General features: G+C 39.8%; 1 protein-coding gene across 1 annotated transcript in view; it reads left to right on the top strand.

Moving 5' to 3' along the window:
• Positions 1-1,315: 1,315 nt before the first annotated feature.
• The window catches only part of ANKDD1B (ankyrin repeat and death domain containing 1B), a 28,845-nt gene continuing 15,713 nt past the window's right edge, over positions 1,316-14,447 (top strand). The window contains exons 1-7 of the mRNA XM_069001329.1: positions 1,316-1,451; positions 5,148-5,251; positions 7,311-7,409; positions 9,116-9,214; positions 9,299-9,403; positions 11,184-11,282; positions 12,831-12,929. Coding sequence (XP_068857430.1) covers positions 1,376-1,451; positions 5,148-5,251; positions 7,311-7,409; positions 9,116-9,214; positions 9,299-9,403; positions 11,184-11,282; positions 12,831-12,929 — 681 coding nt within the window. The 5' untranslated portion in view covers positions 1,316-1,375. The remainder of the gene's footprint in view (positions 1,452-5,147; positions 5,252-7,310; positions 7,410-9,115; positions 9,215-9,298; positions 9,404-11,183; positions 11,283-12,830; positions 12,930-14,447) is intronic.

Raw genomic sequence — 14,447 nt, 5'->3', positions numbered from 1 at the left:
TACAGTCGATGAAATTGTCTTATCAGACTAAAGTGTATCAATTCTAAAGATTTTTGTACATCACAGCCTCTCTATACCAAAAATGTTTAAAGGAGAAAAGAACTGTGAAATCTCTTCATCTATGGTAAGCAGAATCTGAGCAAATAATTTTTTATCTAAACTTGTTCAATTTACAAACTCTTGAGTCTTTCAGGTTAATTTAATTTTGGACAGGTATGGTGTTAGTCATCTTGGAAATTAAGATGGTTGTGTAATTTAATTTAAGAAAAAATTACAGTGAAGAAACTGAAATGTGTCCACAATTGTGCAAAGCTGAATACTGGTAATTCTGCTTTCTTGGAACTACTTTTCCTATATTTATTTTGAAATAGCAATATCAAAGGCTGTTTTAAAAAATTTAAAATTTAGGGTAGCAACTTTAAAAAAAAGTATGCCCTGTTGTGGAAGAAATTGTTGTCTGTGTGAAAGGAAATATCAATTCTGACCTAAGTAGATCAAAGTTATAGTGGACTTCAAGACAAATTGAGAAATAGGTAGGTTAGATGGATCTCGGTATGTCAGTTCACAAAACCTGAACCTTTGGGGATGTGTGTTTTGATTTTGATGGGACTTTGGCAAAAGCAAATGAAAACATTTTCTACCTGAAATTGAAGGGTCTTGTGATTAGATCAATGCTGCTACCGCATGTGCACGGTTATGCACAAATTTATGGCACAAGGACCTCAGTCTCTCACTTCCTAAGGCTGTGTGAGGCATGCAGGTGTGCCAGGGATGGTCACCCTCTCCTGTCCAGTGAACACTGGTTGACAATGATGAGAATAACTCCCCAAAATGGTCTTCAACCTGCAGAAAGAGCTCCATGACTACCCAGTAATTAATAATACATCCACCTGGCTCCAGGCATGCCAGTGATACCTCTGTGTGTACTTGCAGCGTGGCTTTTCAAAAGTGCCCCTTGTTTGTCTGGTGCAACGGGACTGCCTTTTGCCTCGTGTGTGCACTCGAGGGTGCCGATTGCTTCTGGCACGCAGAGCGCTATAGCCACTAGGGAAGACCTGGGGGAGATTGGATGGGGCAAGGATGATCCCGTTCAGTGCCTAGCCACTGTCAAGGAATGGAGTGCAGTTAGTGCTTGGTTTCTCTTAGAACAAACTCCTGAAGCTGCTTCACAACTCTGCCCCTTCGCACGGTGGTGTCCTGGCACCGGTGGGGTGGTGTGCAGGTGTGCCGCCTCCAGGGGTGTGCTAGGCCCGGCTGCATATGCTGGAGTCCTGGGAACCGGTTTGTCAGGACCAGAACAGGACACCTCCCTCGGCACAGCGGCCTGGGGCCCCTTCCCTTGGCTGAGGAGGAGGAGGAGCCCAGGACAGCAGTAATGAAGGGTCTGAGCCGCCTGGTCCGCGCCGGGGAGGATGCCGCGCAGGGAGTCGTGGCAGCGAGCCACGAGGACCGTGAGTCCGCGGGGTTGGAGGCGAGGCCGCCCGGGGGGCAGTGCAGTCCCGGCTTCCCGGACTGCTGGAGGCAGCGTGCCAAGCCCCGTCAGGGCTGCTGGGACCCTCCCAAACCTGCTTTCTGACATGACTGGAGAACAAAATGAGCGCTGGGGGTTGGAAAGGACAACGTTAAACATGAGCTGTTGTACATGTGGTAAAAGACATCAGCAAACGTATGGATGTGGGATTGGGAGCTGGGTTTTGGGGTGTTGTGTTCCCAAGGGCAAGTCCCGCAAATTGCCCACTACCCTGCCTTAACTTCCCTTCTGAACTGCTCTGAGAGGGTTCGCTGGTATTAGTCACGTCCCTGGAGCTGAGTATCTGCCACCAGTTTCACAGCCAGTCTGGGCCCCCATTTTGGGAGGCACACAGAAATCAAAGGACCTTGCACTCAGAAACAAAACCCAGCGATGGGGTCTCCAGCCTTCAACCTGCAAACCAGTCTGTGAAAGAGCAGACTGCTCTGGCATGAGCTGCAGTTAGTGAAAACAGGTGATTTGTGGAAACTAAGCGGTAGTTGCCAAACCCTGCTTCGCCCCAGTCCTGTGATCACAGCATGACAACCAGGAGCCATTATACTGGGCTGTGGTTCTTGCTCCCAGGCTGGCAAAGAGGGCAGAAAAGGAAAATAACTAATGAAATATCACCATTTTATTCAATAGGTAGTTTTTCCCATGACTTCTTTGAAACAGAAAATTACTATTTTAGAAAAAATCCTAGTAACTTAACAAGACACCTACATTGCTCTAGTAATTTTGTTTCCCATAAGAAGAAAACCTAGAGAAAACACTGAAAATGTTGCCAGATCATTAAATATATTATTTCATTTTTAGAAACAACAGGGTAAAAATATTTTTGTTGCTATTTGAATCCAAATATTGTTGATGTTTTCTATTTTACCTCCTTGGACGTCTTCAGCCAATTCAAATTCTGGGGTTTTTTCCCATGTACTTTTTAAGATAATTGTGGATTTTATCTTATGGATGCCACAACAGGAATTTAAAAACAGAGCAGGGAGGTAGGGACACACACATGCAGGGATTTTCACTGTCCTATAAATAATGAAACCTCAGCTGCATTTTTTTAGTTCATTGAAAATTGTCCTTATTTGTGGTATTCCTGAAAGACAGAATGAGCCTCTAAAGTAAGACATAAATAAGAGAAAAGGAAAAGATTGAAGGTACCTCACTTTTTGTTTTGAGGTCAACAAAACAATTTACTTTTCTGCACTTTTAATTACTTCCTTGCTCTTCCAAAAGATGAAAAATCTTGGGATGTCTGATATACTGCTGGCAGGGTTCTCTACAAAGGAAACCAACTGTATCAGGAAAGGAAACAAAGTACTAATTTCAGTTAGTTTGAAAGAAAAACTGGATATAACCATTTAATTGTTATAATAGCAACATGCAGTTATGATATAAGCCAGACATCTTGTATGGCACCAAAGAAAATACCCCCTAAAAATCCTGACAGTCACACATAGAAAGGTGATTGCTGCTGTTACTTGAAAATAGAGTAATTGCTAGTAACAGGAGGAGTGCCAAATTCTGGAGATCCCTGCTTGGTAGGCTTCCATAAATCTGTAATCTGACTGCTCTGTACTCCTGTAATTTCGTCCATGAAAAAAAATTTTGCAAAAGCATCGAAAGTTTGGGCAACAAATCAGGGTCATGGTCTTTATTGTCATGGTCCTTAACTCCTGAATTACTAAGAAGTATGAAGAGAGAGATTATTAAGAAACATAATGCACAGAACAAAAGGTCTATTTAACAGCCTGTGGACAATTTATGGCTTCTGGACAGGAGAGAAAAGATCAGTTATTAATTCTTTGTCAGAACTATGAAACTATCCTTGCTGATGCCTATACAGTAAAGAAAAATCATTTTATCTTGTTTATTGAAGGCAGTATTGAGTAAAGTCTTGGGATTGTTCCTGATTGTCTTGAGATGCATTTATCTTTGCATTCTCATGTAAGATACAGCAGGCAGCAGGAACGAATGTGGTCTAGTTGTAATTAATTGCAGCTAATTAGTACTGTACGTTTTTTTCCACGTTTGCCATAAAATTGCCTTGAGGTATCCTTTGGCCACTGGTTTACCTGACTTTGAAATCAAGTTAGTAGAAAGCTCAGTTGGATACTTCCTTAGGGTAATGACTATGAAAACTAGGAGTGAGACATTTATTCTTCAAAGATCACTGTTCATCATGATGATTTTACTGTCAGCAATGCTCCTTCTCACAGATGCCAGAGATGCATTTTTATTTGCAAATGCTTTTTTTCATTTTTTAAAAAATTTCCTTGTGCCCCCATGTTGTAATACAATCAACACATATTCTGTGTTTTCCAGAGAAGTTTGGAAGGATGCTTGTTTTGTTTGAGGCACTTTGATAATTTCATAGGAAAACTGGAAACACCTTTGCAAGTATCCAGTTTAATTTCTGATTCATTTTGTACAGTAAAGATGTGATTATTCTCCCTGAGATTATAGCCACAGGTAACATACAAAATGCAATTAAGTGAACGCTATCCTGATCTTCCTTAGTATGCTCTGCAGTCATATGGCCTCAAGCTGTGTTCTTATTAGGCGTAATATGGTAGGATGAACTTTCCTGAGAGGGCTCTAAGGAATAGATAATTGCTGTAGTTCCTGGTCCAACAGAATACTGTCTCCCTGGTAATATCATTGGACAAGTGGCCTTCAGCCCAAAATGTTCTAGACAGAAGATATCTAACTAATTATATTTTAAGTGTGAGATGCAGTGGGATTAAAAGTGTCTACTAACATGTTTGCAACTGATTTAACTGCTGTGCTATTTTCTTCTAAGTGAATAATTAAATGTTGTGGTAAAAACATGAAAAATATTCTGACCTCCAGCTAAACCAGTTATCAGACTTTGGAATTTTACTTTTCAAAGTTACTGAATATGCTTTGCAACTGCTTTAACTGACCTAACAGATGTTAATTTTTGGATCAAGACATTAAAGGAAGGTCTCAGTTTAAAAGCAAATGTCACATTGTGGCCAAATTTTGTGTTCAAGTAGACACTTCCTTCTTTCCTTCTTTCCTTCTTTCCTTCTTTCCTTCTTTCCTTCTTTCCTTCTTTCCTTCTTTCCTTCTCTCCTTCTCTCCTTCTTCCTTCTTTCTTTCTGTCTTTCTGTCTTTCCTATGTAAAACTCCCTGTTCGGTTGGGCTTTGTTGGTTTGATTTGTTTTTCCAGCCGTGTCATACTGTTTGGTTACTGCTTTATATATTTTGTGTTTCAGTGGTGTGTTCTGTTTTAAAACAGAACAATTTCTCAAAGAATAGGAAATAAATGCTGCAGTTTGTACCATTCACTGCTATGCCTTTGCAATAATTTGGGACTCAGATAGCAAGAGCTTCATAAACTGTTCCTGTGAGTGCAAACTCTGGTAATCCATGTTGTGAAAAGTCTCCCTTTAGTTGCACTTAAAAGCTGAAACTAGAAATATCAGCCAGATATCTCTCTAAAGGAGAAAAATGTAGTCATGAAACACTTTGATGATGAGAAGCAAGCAATTCTCATAACATTAAATCACTACAAATAACAGAAAGTAAAACCACTGTCATTATCCTCTACATTGGTTATGGCTACTTTTTTAATAATGTATTTTTTAATCATGTTTTTCCACAGTGTTGCCAGATGAGAGAGAATTTCAGTATGCTGCTAAAATGAACAATTTGGATACCATGGAAAAGCTGTTTAAAAAGAATGTTAATATAAATGCTGTAGATACTGTGAGTATGAAGTGCCTGACACATCACTGATATGAAGGGTGACTCCTTGGGGTTGTGTGGTGGAATGCCAGCATGCCAGCAGGCCCCCTCAGCTGCAAGGTGGCGATGCTGCAGAAGTGCCCCCTAGGACCTGACAAAGAATCATTTCATGCGGACATTATGGACATTAGGAATTGTGCAACATAACTCACAGGTTTCTGCATTTAGCCAGTAGTCAGGGTATCACATTGGGAACTAAGGACTTCTCAATTGTGCCCCTGCTCTAGTAGTTCCTCAGAACTCTTTGGTGACTAATTTCTCAAGTTCTCAATCTTTCTGAGTGGGATGACCTCACCTCACAGTCACTTTAAGAATGGATTAATGCTGCTAGCATTACAAATTTCTAGAGAGAAGTATTACTCTTTGGTTTGCATGGAACCATGGGAGCATTCTACAATGTCCTCTGGCTCCAGCCTGAGCTCAGAGTTCATATTACCCTGGATAAACGAAAATGTATTTCTTATGCTGACTTCAACACTAGGCCTAAAATCTGAGGATGTATACTTCACAGTAGCTAAATACAGCACTGTGTTCCACATGAGAGGTAGTTCAACAGCAACGGAGCAGTCATGATACTAATCTGGGAGTTTTGCATAGCAGTGTGTTCTCAGTGGCTACATATAAATCATCCACCCGTGAGTATCCAATGTTACTTAATTCTGGGTTCTGAAAAAATTTGCTTCCCATGCCCACATGCATTTTCACCCACTGGGGAATTTAGAAGATAGTATGATGCATTCCTTGATTTGTTTGTGAAACAGACAAGGAGACAAACATTTCTTCTGAGTACACTCCTCCTGAATACTGAGAGTATCAATTGCATTATGCTCTGAAAAGTCACTTAAAAATAGTTTTTTCTTCCTTCTTGCTTTCCAGAATTCAGGAAGTTAAACTAAACACATTTTCAGTCCAGTAGTTTGAAACTTTACTCTGTCATCCTTAAACTAGACCTATAGTATGAAAGAGTTAGTAGCATAACTTCAGAGGTGTTGTGCTTTGATTGATTGTCCTAATAGGGATGTAGCTTATGCTGTCAAAGCCATTCTTTTTGCTAATGTTGATCATCCCTGCCCCTGTACTCTCAAGCCAAATAAGAAAGCTGTCAAAAGGTGAGCTTTTTGACAGTACTCTTTCTGTATAAGAGGCTTTTTTCTGACATAAATACACATCATAAATCCCACCTTTTTATCCTTTTGATACCCATAGCTGTAAATTTAAATTTATACATGAAAAAGTCAGGTGATCTGCAGAGAAGCTAAGAAAACAGATCCAAACTTTTAAAATTAGTTGGTTAAATCTCTTAGACATCTTTGCATGGAAACCGTCAGTGACTTATGTTAAACCTAGTTTTGTCCACTTTAATTGAAAGCAAAACTCTCTCCAATAAAGTTTGATTCAATTTAACAAATCCCTTTAAAATATATACCACTGATTACTTTATGGAATTCTTCCTGAGAAGCACTGAGCCCATTCACCTCTGTAAAATTACTCACTGTTTGCAAGGTGGTAGCTTTCATTTACGTAGATGATGAGTCAGTCTGGGAACGTGACTAACACTGAGTGAGGGAGAAATCTCGTCTTGCATTGCAGAGGTTTAACCAAAAGGAAGGAGGATACCAAAAGCAAATCTAATTGTGTACATATAGCCCTCAGCTATTCAAATCATACCATGCAATAAAATAGTAAACAAGGGTGCTCCTTTTAGTGCATGCATCTCCCCTACGCAGTGTTTTACTACTTAATTCCACTTCGACATTTGATGAAGCAACAATACTATGTATACTAACAAAATCATACTGTTTTTACAAGAATTCTCTAAGATCAATACCTAAATTCTATCCAAGGAAACAAAACAAAATATGTAGATAAAGACCAAGTGTGAGTGTTGAAGAAGAAATATGAAATAGTATGTATTAAAAGGTACATTTGGTAATAATCAGAGAATTCCAAAATTCTGATCACCTGCACAGGGAAAAGAAGTGTATTACAGACCTGACAAACAAAGCTTTGCTTATTCCAGCTGAAGCGCACAGCATTCCATTTTGCTGTTGCGGGAGGCCATGTGTCCGTGGTGGATTTTCTTCTTCATCACAAAGCTAGACTTGACATGGCAGATCAGGTAAGCTGGCTTGTTGTGATTCACATGTATAGGAGCACCTTTGGGGAACGGTAAATGTAAGTATTTTTCTTGTGCTCCCAATTGTTCGAAATCAAGAGCTTGCACTAAAAACCTCCTGTTTTTCTTAGAACTGGACATATTTATATGAAAAAAGCATTTTTAGATGAAAAACACATTGCCCAAAGTACTATCTAACTTGAATACCTGAGTGAGCATAAAGCACCTCCCTTGGCCAGGTGGCAGTGCTTTGCCTAATACAGCCAAGGATATTATTTGCCATATGTGCTCCAGGAGCACACTGCTGACTCAGTTCAACCTAGTATACACCAGGAGCCCCAAGTCTTCCTCTGTCAAACTGCTTTCCAGGTAGCTGGCCCCAGTTAGTACTGCTGTCTGGGTTTGTGCCTCCTCAGGTACAGGACTTGGCATTTCCCCCTGTTGAATTTTGTTATGTCCTTGCCAGGCCATTTCTCCAGCCTGTCAAGGTTTCCCTGGATGATAGCACACCAATACAGTCTATCAGCTATTCCTCACAATTTCATATCATCTATAAATGAGCTGCAGGTACATTTTGCCCATAATTCAGGTCATTAATGGAGATGTTAAATAGCATTCCCAGGATGGATGCCTAATGGGCATTGCTTGTGACTGGCGTCCAGCTGTTCATAGCTTGAAAGGTTTTACAGGTCAGACTTCTGGGCCACAGCCACCAATTTTGCCCAAGCCCAGATTTATCTTATTGCCTGCATACTGAATACATGTTCCATGTTGCCCTCCATTGTTTTCCACTGCAATTTCTGCAAAATCAGGAAAGACATCAATAAGCTGGAGTGGGTCCCATGCAGAGCCTCTAGAATGATTAGAAGTACAGCACATGGTATATGAGGAGGTATTCTAATATCCAACCTAAACCTCCCCTTACACAGGTCCATGCCATTCCCTCTAGTCCTGCCAGAGCAGTGGCTGCCCCTCCTCTTCCCCTCAAGAGGAAGTTGTAACTACAATGAGGTCTCCCCTCAGTCTCCTTTTCTCCAGGCTGAACAGACCAAGTGACCTCAGCTGCTCCTCATCCTTCCCCTCAAGGCCCTTCACCATCCTTGTGACTCTCCTTTGGACACTCTCCAGTAGCTTTATATCCTTTTATTGTGGCACTCAAAACTGCCCCCAGCACTCAAGGTGAGGCTGCACCAGCATAGAGTAGAGCTAGTCATATATTTTTTAAGATATTAAAAAAAGAGGGTTTTTTCTCCTATAAGAGAAAAAGGTTTTACAGAATTTGAGAGAAGAGAACCTTAAAAGGGGCCTAAATGGAAAGTTATGGTGACTCATGGAAATGTAGTCATTACATATTATCACCTGAAATGTCATCCACCACACCCAGGACTAACTATCTTGATGGTTTCTGGAGAGAGAAAATAATTTCCTGGTAGGACTTAATCCCCCCATCTTAAAAAGGGATCAGTCCTTCTCTAGGGATGCCAGACCTTCTGTCAAGAAGAGGTCAAACATTTAGCTAGGTCTTGCTCTGTTGCATTTAGCTTAATTTAAGTGAGATTAATCCCACCCACACTGTCAAGTGTTAATACTGCTCTTCTAAAAGCCTCCAGATTGGAACCTACTAATACACTGAATCAATCAAAAAGATTTAAAGAAATTTTGCTTTAGGTATTTTGTGGTAATTTCTGCCTTTGTCATTTTATTTGAAGCATGGCCTGACAGTGGTTCATCTCGCAGCTTGGACTGGAAATCTGGATATAATGCGAAAATTAGTTAAAGCAGGTGCTGATCAAAAAGCTAAGAATGAGGTTTGTTGATGACAAATTTTTACCAATCCTAAACATGTTTATGTTGGAAAAAAATCACTTACTGACTGACTTACCATTTTTCAGGAAGGAATGAATGTTCTGCACTTTGCAGCTCAGAGCAACAGCATTAAAATAGTTGATTATTTCCTCCAAGATCTTCATCTGAATGACTTGAACAAACCTGATGTGGTACAGTGTGTTTCTGTTTATTTCTTTGATGTCATGAGGCTTTTGTTTTGGGGGAAACAATCTTGACTTGGGGAATGTCAATGAATTTTAATTTATTGACAATTAAATATACTTTTAATTACTGACTTGGATACTGAGAAACAGGTAAAAGAAACAGCCAGAAAAGCATTTAGGAGCAACACCTCTTTTCCCTGTTTGCCCATTTCAGTTGGACTGCAGACACCCTCTCCTCTGCTGTCCTTGCTTTTGCTGCATGTGGTGCTCAGTCATAGTGAGGCAGTGGGAGGCAGAAGAGGTTGGATTCAGTCCACAGTGGATTCCTTTTTTCCTGCTCTTTGTTTCTTACCATTTTCCTCTGCTCCAGAAAGCTTCTCCCATGGGCTTAAGTCACCTTGTGGGTGTATCTCCCCCTCTGTCTCCTCCCTTGCATCTTCTTGTGTCTCCTGCTGTATCTCCCCTTGTGCATCCTCCCCACATTAGTGTCCAGCCATTCTTAAACACATTTTCACAGAGGCATGGTTCTATGATGGGTTGAGTGTTGGCACATTGTGGGACAGTGTGACTCAGTTTGGTCCACTGTGGAGCCAGCTGGAAATGGCTGTGTGCTGCACAGGGCAGCCTCTGACATTTCCCACACAGCTCATCTTCACAGACCCCTGCCCTTACCAAAACCTGCCAGTTATGGCCAACATGGCCATGTTTCATCAAGGTATAACATAGAACTATTTGCAGCCATCCTACAGAGGAGCACTGACTGTCCAACCGTGCCTTGTCCTCATCAGGTTTTCTGTTTTTCTTTTTAATTCCAACCATGTTGGGATCTTGCTTTGAAACGTTACGTAGCTAAGTCAGATATTTTATCTTTACATGAGGAAAACTTGTTCTTGTGAGACCTGGCACCAAAAGAACAAATCTCCCATATTTTTTTTCTGAGTTTCTTGAATTTCATTGACCCAAGAGTGCAAAATTCTGAATTCTTTTTACACATGACCAGTCTGACAAAAGAGAGTTATTTAACAAAGCATACCTTTGAAGTTTCAGGCCTTGGGAAAGAAAAGGTGAGGAAGCACCTTCTCTTTGCTGAGGTTGTGTCAAAACTCTCTATTAGGTACATACTTTTTTTTCCTAGGCATTTCTATAGGTTACTATAAGGCATGATATTAAGCCATTTTAACTAGCTGGTTATATGCCTTAGTGTCTGAACAGTGGTATGGTTTTGTGTCAATATAACTTTCTGCAGTTGAGTTTGTAAAAGGTTTGAAGAGTTTTTGTTAGTTTCAATACCACCAAAACCCCTATACAATGTACAGTGCTAAATTCCGGCCTCCTGGATGGAACTTCTGAGATATGTCAGTTTTGGTCTGTGTTTGCAGAACTTGGATCAAACAAGTTAACCCATGGAAATAAATCTTGCAGTTTCTTTGCTGCCTGTTTCTGAGCATTAATAACACAGTTATTTTGATAAATATTTTCAGACTGAGAAAAAATAGGATTAAAAGATTTTGAGTGCATTTTGCACTTTTTTACCATTTCTGAACAGTTCTTATTTATTTTATTCAAGATATGCAAGATGTATAATCTGTTTATTTTCACTAAGTATATTTTTTAATTACTTCTCTTCTTCTATTTATTGACTATTGTGCTAATCTCCTTAGCCATATAATATGTAAATTTTAATGTAGGATACACATACACATATGCATGCCATATATCCAGTAACTAGAAGTAAAGTATTTCTGCTTTCTGTAACACTATGTTCCTTTCCATAATTGTTTTCTAGAAGGGTAGAAAGCCATTTCTTCTGGCCTGTGAAAAAGGCCATGTTGACATGATAAACAATTTGATTGCTTTGAAGCTATTTACATCGGAAAAAGATAAGGTAAATGTTTATTTTTCACGGAAGTACAACTACAAATGTGCTTACGAAAGATTCTTTTGTTTCACTGTAGTTACTATACAATCAAAATATCTGAATATGTTGCATGGATGCTACATGCTACAGTGCTGGTAGTGATCTATGTGACCAACAAACATAAAAGGATGATGATTTTTTAGTGATAAAGGGAAGACAGTGGGGTGATTGCCAGGAGACTTTTCCATACACATTCATAATTCATGCAAAGCAAGACTAGCATATGCCTGTATATTGAGAGACGTGGGAAAGCCTGGTGGTAAGGGTGTCAGCCTCTGTTATGGGAGATTGTATTTCCCAGTGTTGCACTCTGTTTGCCTGTGTCTGTGTGTCACTGCCTGACCAATTCTTCAAAGATGTTTAAATACTTCAGGTTGCAAACAAACACCTCTAAATTCTTTTTCAGAGGCACCTTAACACTTCAATCTGATTGAGTTTTCTTTGACACTGTATTTTAAGGTATCTTAGTAATTTTCAAAGTCTGCTCATAAACTTATTGTTTCTTACTTGACTATTTCTGGAATGAGCAAGTTAGTATTTCTCTGCATCAGAGGCATTTGAAGGACAAATACATTAAAAATTGTGAAATTGTCAGATACGGCTTTTACAGAACGACATAAGTGCCTGCTTGGGAAGTGATGTTGGTTTTTTTAGTACTCTGGTAACAGTTTAAAAACTTCAGTGCACCCAGTTTATCAGCAGTTTATCAGCAGAGGTTGAAAGATAGTATTGTCCCAGACATGTAGCAGGTTAAAAGTGTAAACAGCACCAGGAAGTAAATGCTGTGGTCCTGCAAATTAGCCAGGACAGAAACTCATCTCTTGGGTCACTAAACCAAATCACACTGTAACTATTGTTCTTAAAAAGGATTCCTGCTTCTTCCCACTCAATGCTGTGAATGAAAAACTGTTCTGGACTCTCATTTTTCTGAGGGTTAGAATTCTTCTCCTAATTGTTTTAGCCATTTTTATATTATTTCGTATGCTAGCATTTTCTTTGAGTTCAAAACCTGCTGCTCTTCCTGAAGTTGGTCTTTGTTTTTATTTGCTTGGTGGTGTGGTGTTTTGGTTTTGCTTTTCTTTCTGTTTGGTGTTTCTTAATTTGCTGGAGAGAAATTGCACTGATGGTGACAGAGATCAAAGATTGCAATGTTGATATCAAAGATTGCAATGTTGATATCAAAGCCATGACAAATTTCTATACGCTGACCTAGGCTTTTTTAATCTTTAAATCAGTGGTCTCTGGGGCTCAGTGTAGTTCCCATCCTTGTGGGAACCAATACCTGAAGTTTCAGTTTGATTCGTTTGTTAGGAGTTAGAATTTTTGCGGGTATACAATGAAGTTTTCAGACAACCAACTAGATCAGCAATGTCACGTCTGCATACATGGGAAAAGGCCCTTTTCAGATTTGATTGAATCTTGGAACATGCTGTGTGGAGCTTTATGTTGGTTTTAGTTAATGTCTTTACTTTATTCTGGGTTTTAAAATATATTATTTGACATCTTAATTTCAAGGAGGGAAACACAGCACTGCATTTAGCAGCCAAAAATGGTCACAGTGAAGTTGTAGAAATTCTGCTTGAACAATGGGAGGAAATAAATGACCTCAATCAGGTAAGTAGGCTGAAACTATTGAAAGAAATAAAGTTAGAGATTTGAAAAGTTTTCTAAAAAATCAAATTTGAAAGGAAGAGAAGTGGCACTGAGGAGACTTCGTTAGTCTTGCTGGTTTCCTAGTAAATTTGCATCCTGTTTCCTTGTTCCTTGTTCAATTGTTAACCTCAATTATAATAAATAATTAACCTCCATTAACTCCTTCAATGTCTCTTCCTCTGTTGTCTATTCCTTACACATATCCTCCCCTGCATTTGGCAAGCCCTTGCATAACTACTGGTGGAAGAAAACAGAGGAAAGGCCTTAACCTCCCTTGTTTTCTGTCATCCAGCATTTTTAGCCATGTGATCCCATTCCTTTTACCATCCCACTTTTAACATTTCTGGTACTTTTCAGCCTATTCATTGAGCCAGTTTGACTTGCATGCCAGGCACATACCATCACATGCACCTCAGCAAAGGGGTCTCAGATTTGTATCTTGTCCATCTGAACTCAGTTGCATGCACAAAACTGGCTGCAGACACTACCTACCCAATTTGCTTTCCCGGGTTGGTGTTGGTGAGCTCAGCCAGCATATTTGTCGGTTGCATATTAGCTGAGAATGTTGTATCCCTGAGTTAATGCACTCATTTTAAGGCTTGAACAAGGAGTGGAGGAAGGAAATGCACACTAACTGCTCATCTCGGCGTTCTTGCTTTGCAAAGGGTTCGTGTCTCTTCTGTTTCTTTTGTGGGGCAGCTGGAACAAACTGGCAAGGTAGTTTCCTTTGTTGAATGCCCACTGTGGGAACCTGCCATGTGGCTGATGATTTGCTCTGCTGGGCCAGTAGGCAAAATACCCAAGGCCCTCTTCTTCCTTTATCAGCAACAGATTGATGAGTTGAGAAGTTCTCTCTTATCCAACTTCTCTGCTGTTTTCAGTTGTGAGGCACAGGAGCCTCTTTGAAATATGGAGCCCTCATCTTTCCAAGGCTTGTCTAAGAATGTCTTGTCTAAGAATGTCTTGTCTAAGAATCTGCACACAAATCTTGTCCTGCTTGTGCTCCTATCTTAGCATGGCTAGTGGGGTGACCTTCCTGTCCAGCTGGAGATGTTCTGATCTGGGTATGAGCAGATCTCTCTTTCCATAGCATGAGCAAAGTACTAAAATATATTCAGTATACCAGAATAATGTCAGGATTTTAAGCAAAGAAAAATTAGGATTTACTGATTCTTTTGTGATTGTTGAAACACCAGAGTAACTTTCATTAAACCTTTGTGTATTTTAGGTGTTGAGAAACAGGGATTAGATCACTGTGTAGATGATGTAACCTATTTTAGAGACTTGCTGTGGAGACATGGAGACTCTTTCAGTGTGAAAAGATTTGAAATAAATATGAAACAGGATTATTTCTGCTAAAAGTTCTTCTTATAACTGGCACTTGGGGTTGTGAATTTGTCAGAAATCCATGGCAGTGTACTGACAGAAACTGAAATGCACTGTATGTACTAACGTGCTAGTGGTGTTGCCTGGTGTTGA

The sequence above is a fragment of the Aphelocoma coerulescens genome (assembly GCF_041296385.1).
Source record: "Aphelocoma coerulescens isolate FSJ_1873_10779 chromosome Z unlocalized genomic scaffold, UR_Acoe_1.0 ChrZ, whole genome shotgun sequence".
In the NCBI taxonomy this organism is placed as follows: domain Eukaryota; kingdom Metazoa; phylum Chordata; class Aves; order Passeriformes; family Corvidae; genus Aphelocoma; species Aphelocoma coerulescens.
This window is presented reverse-complemented; position numbering and strand designations above follow the sequence as displayed.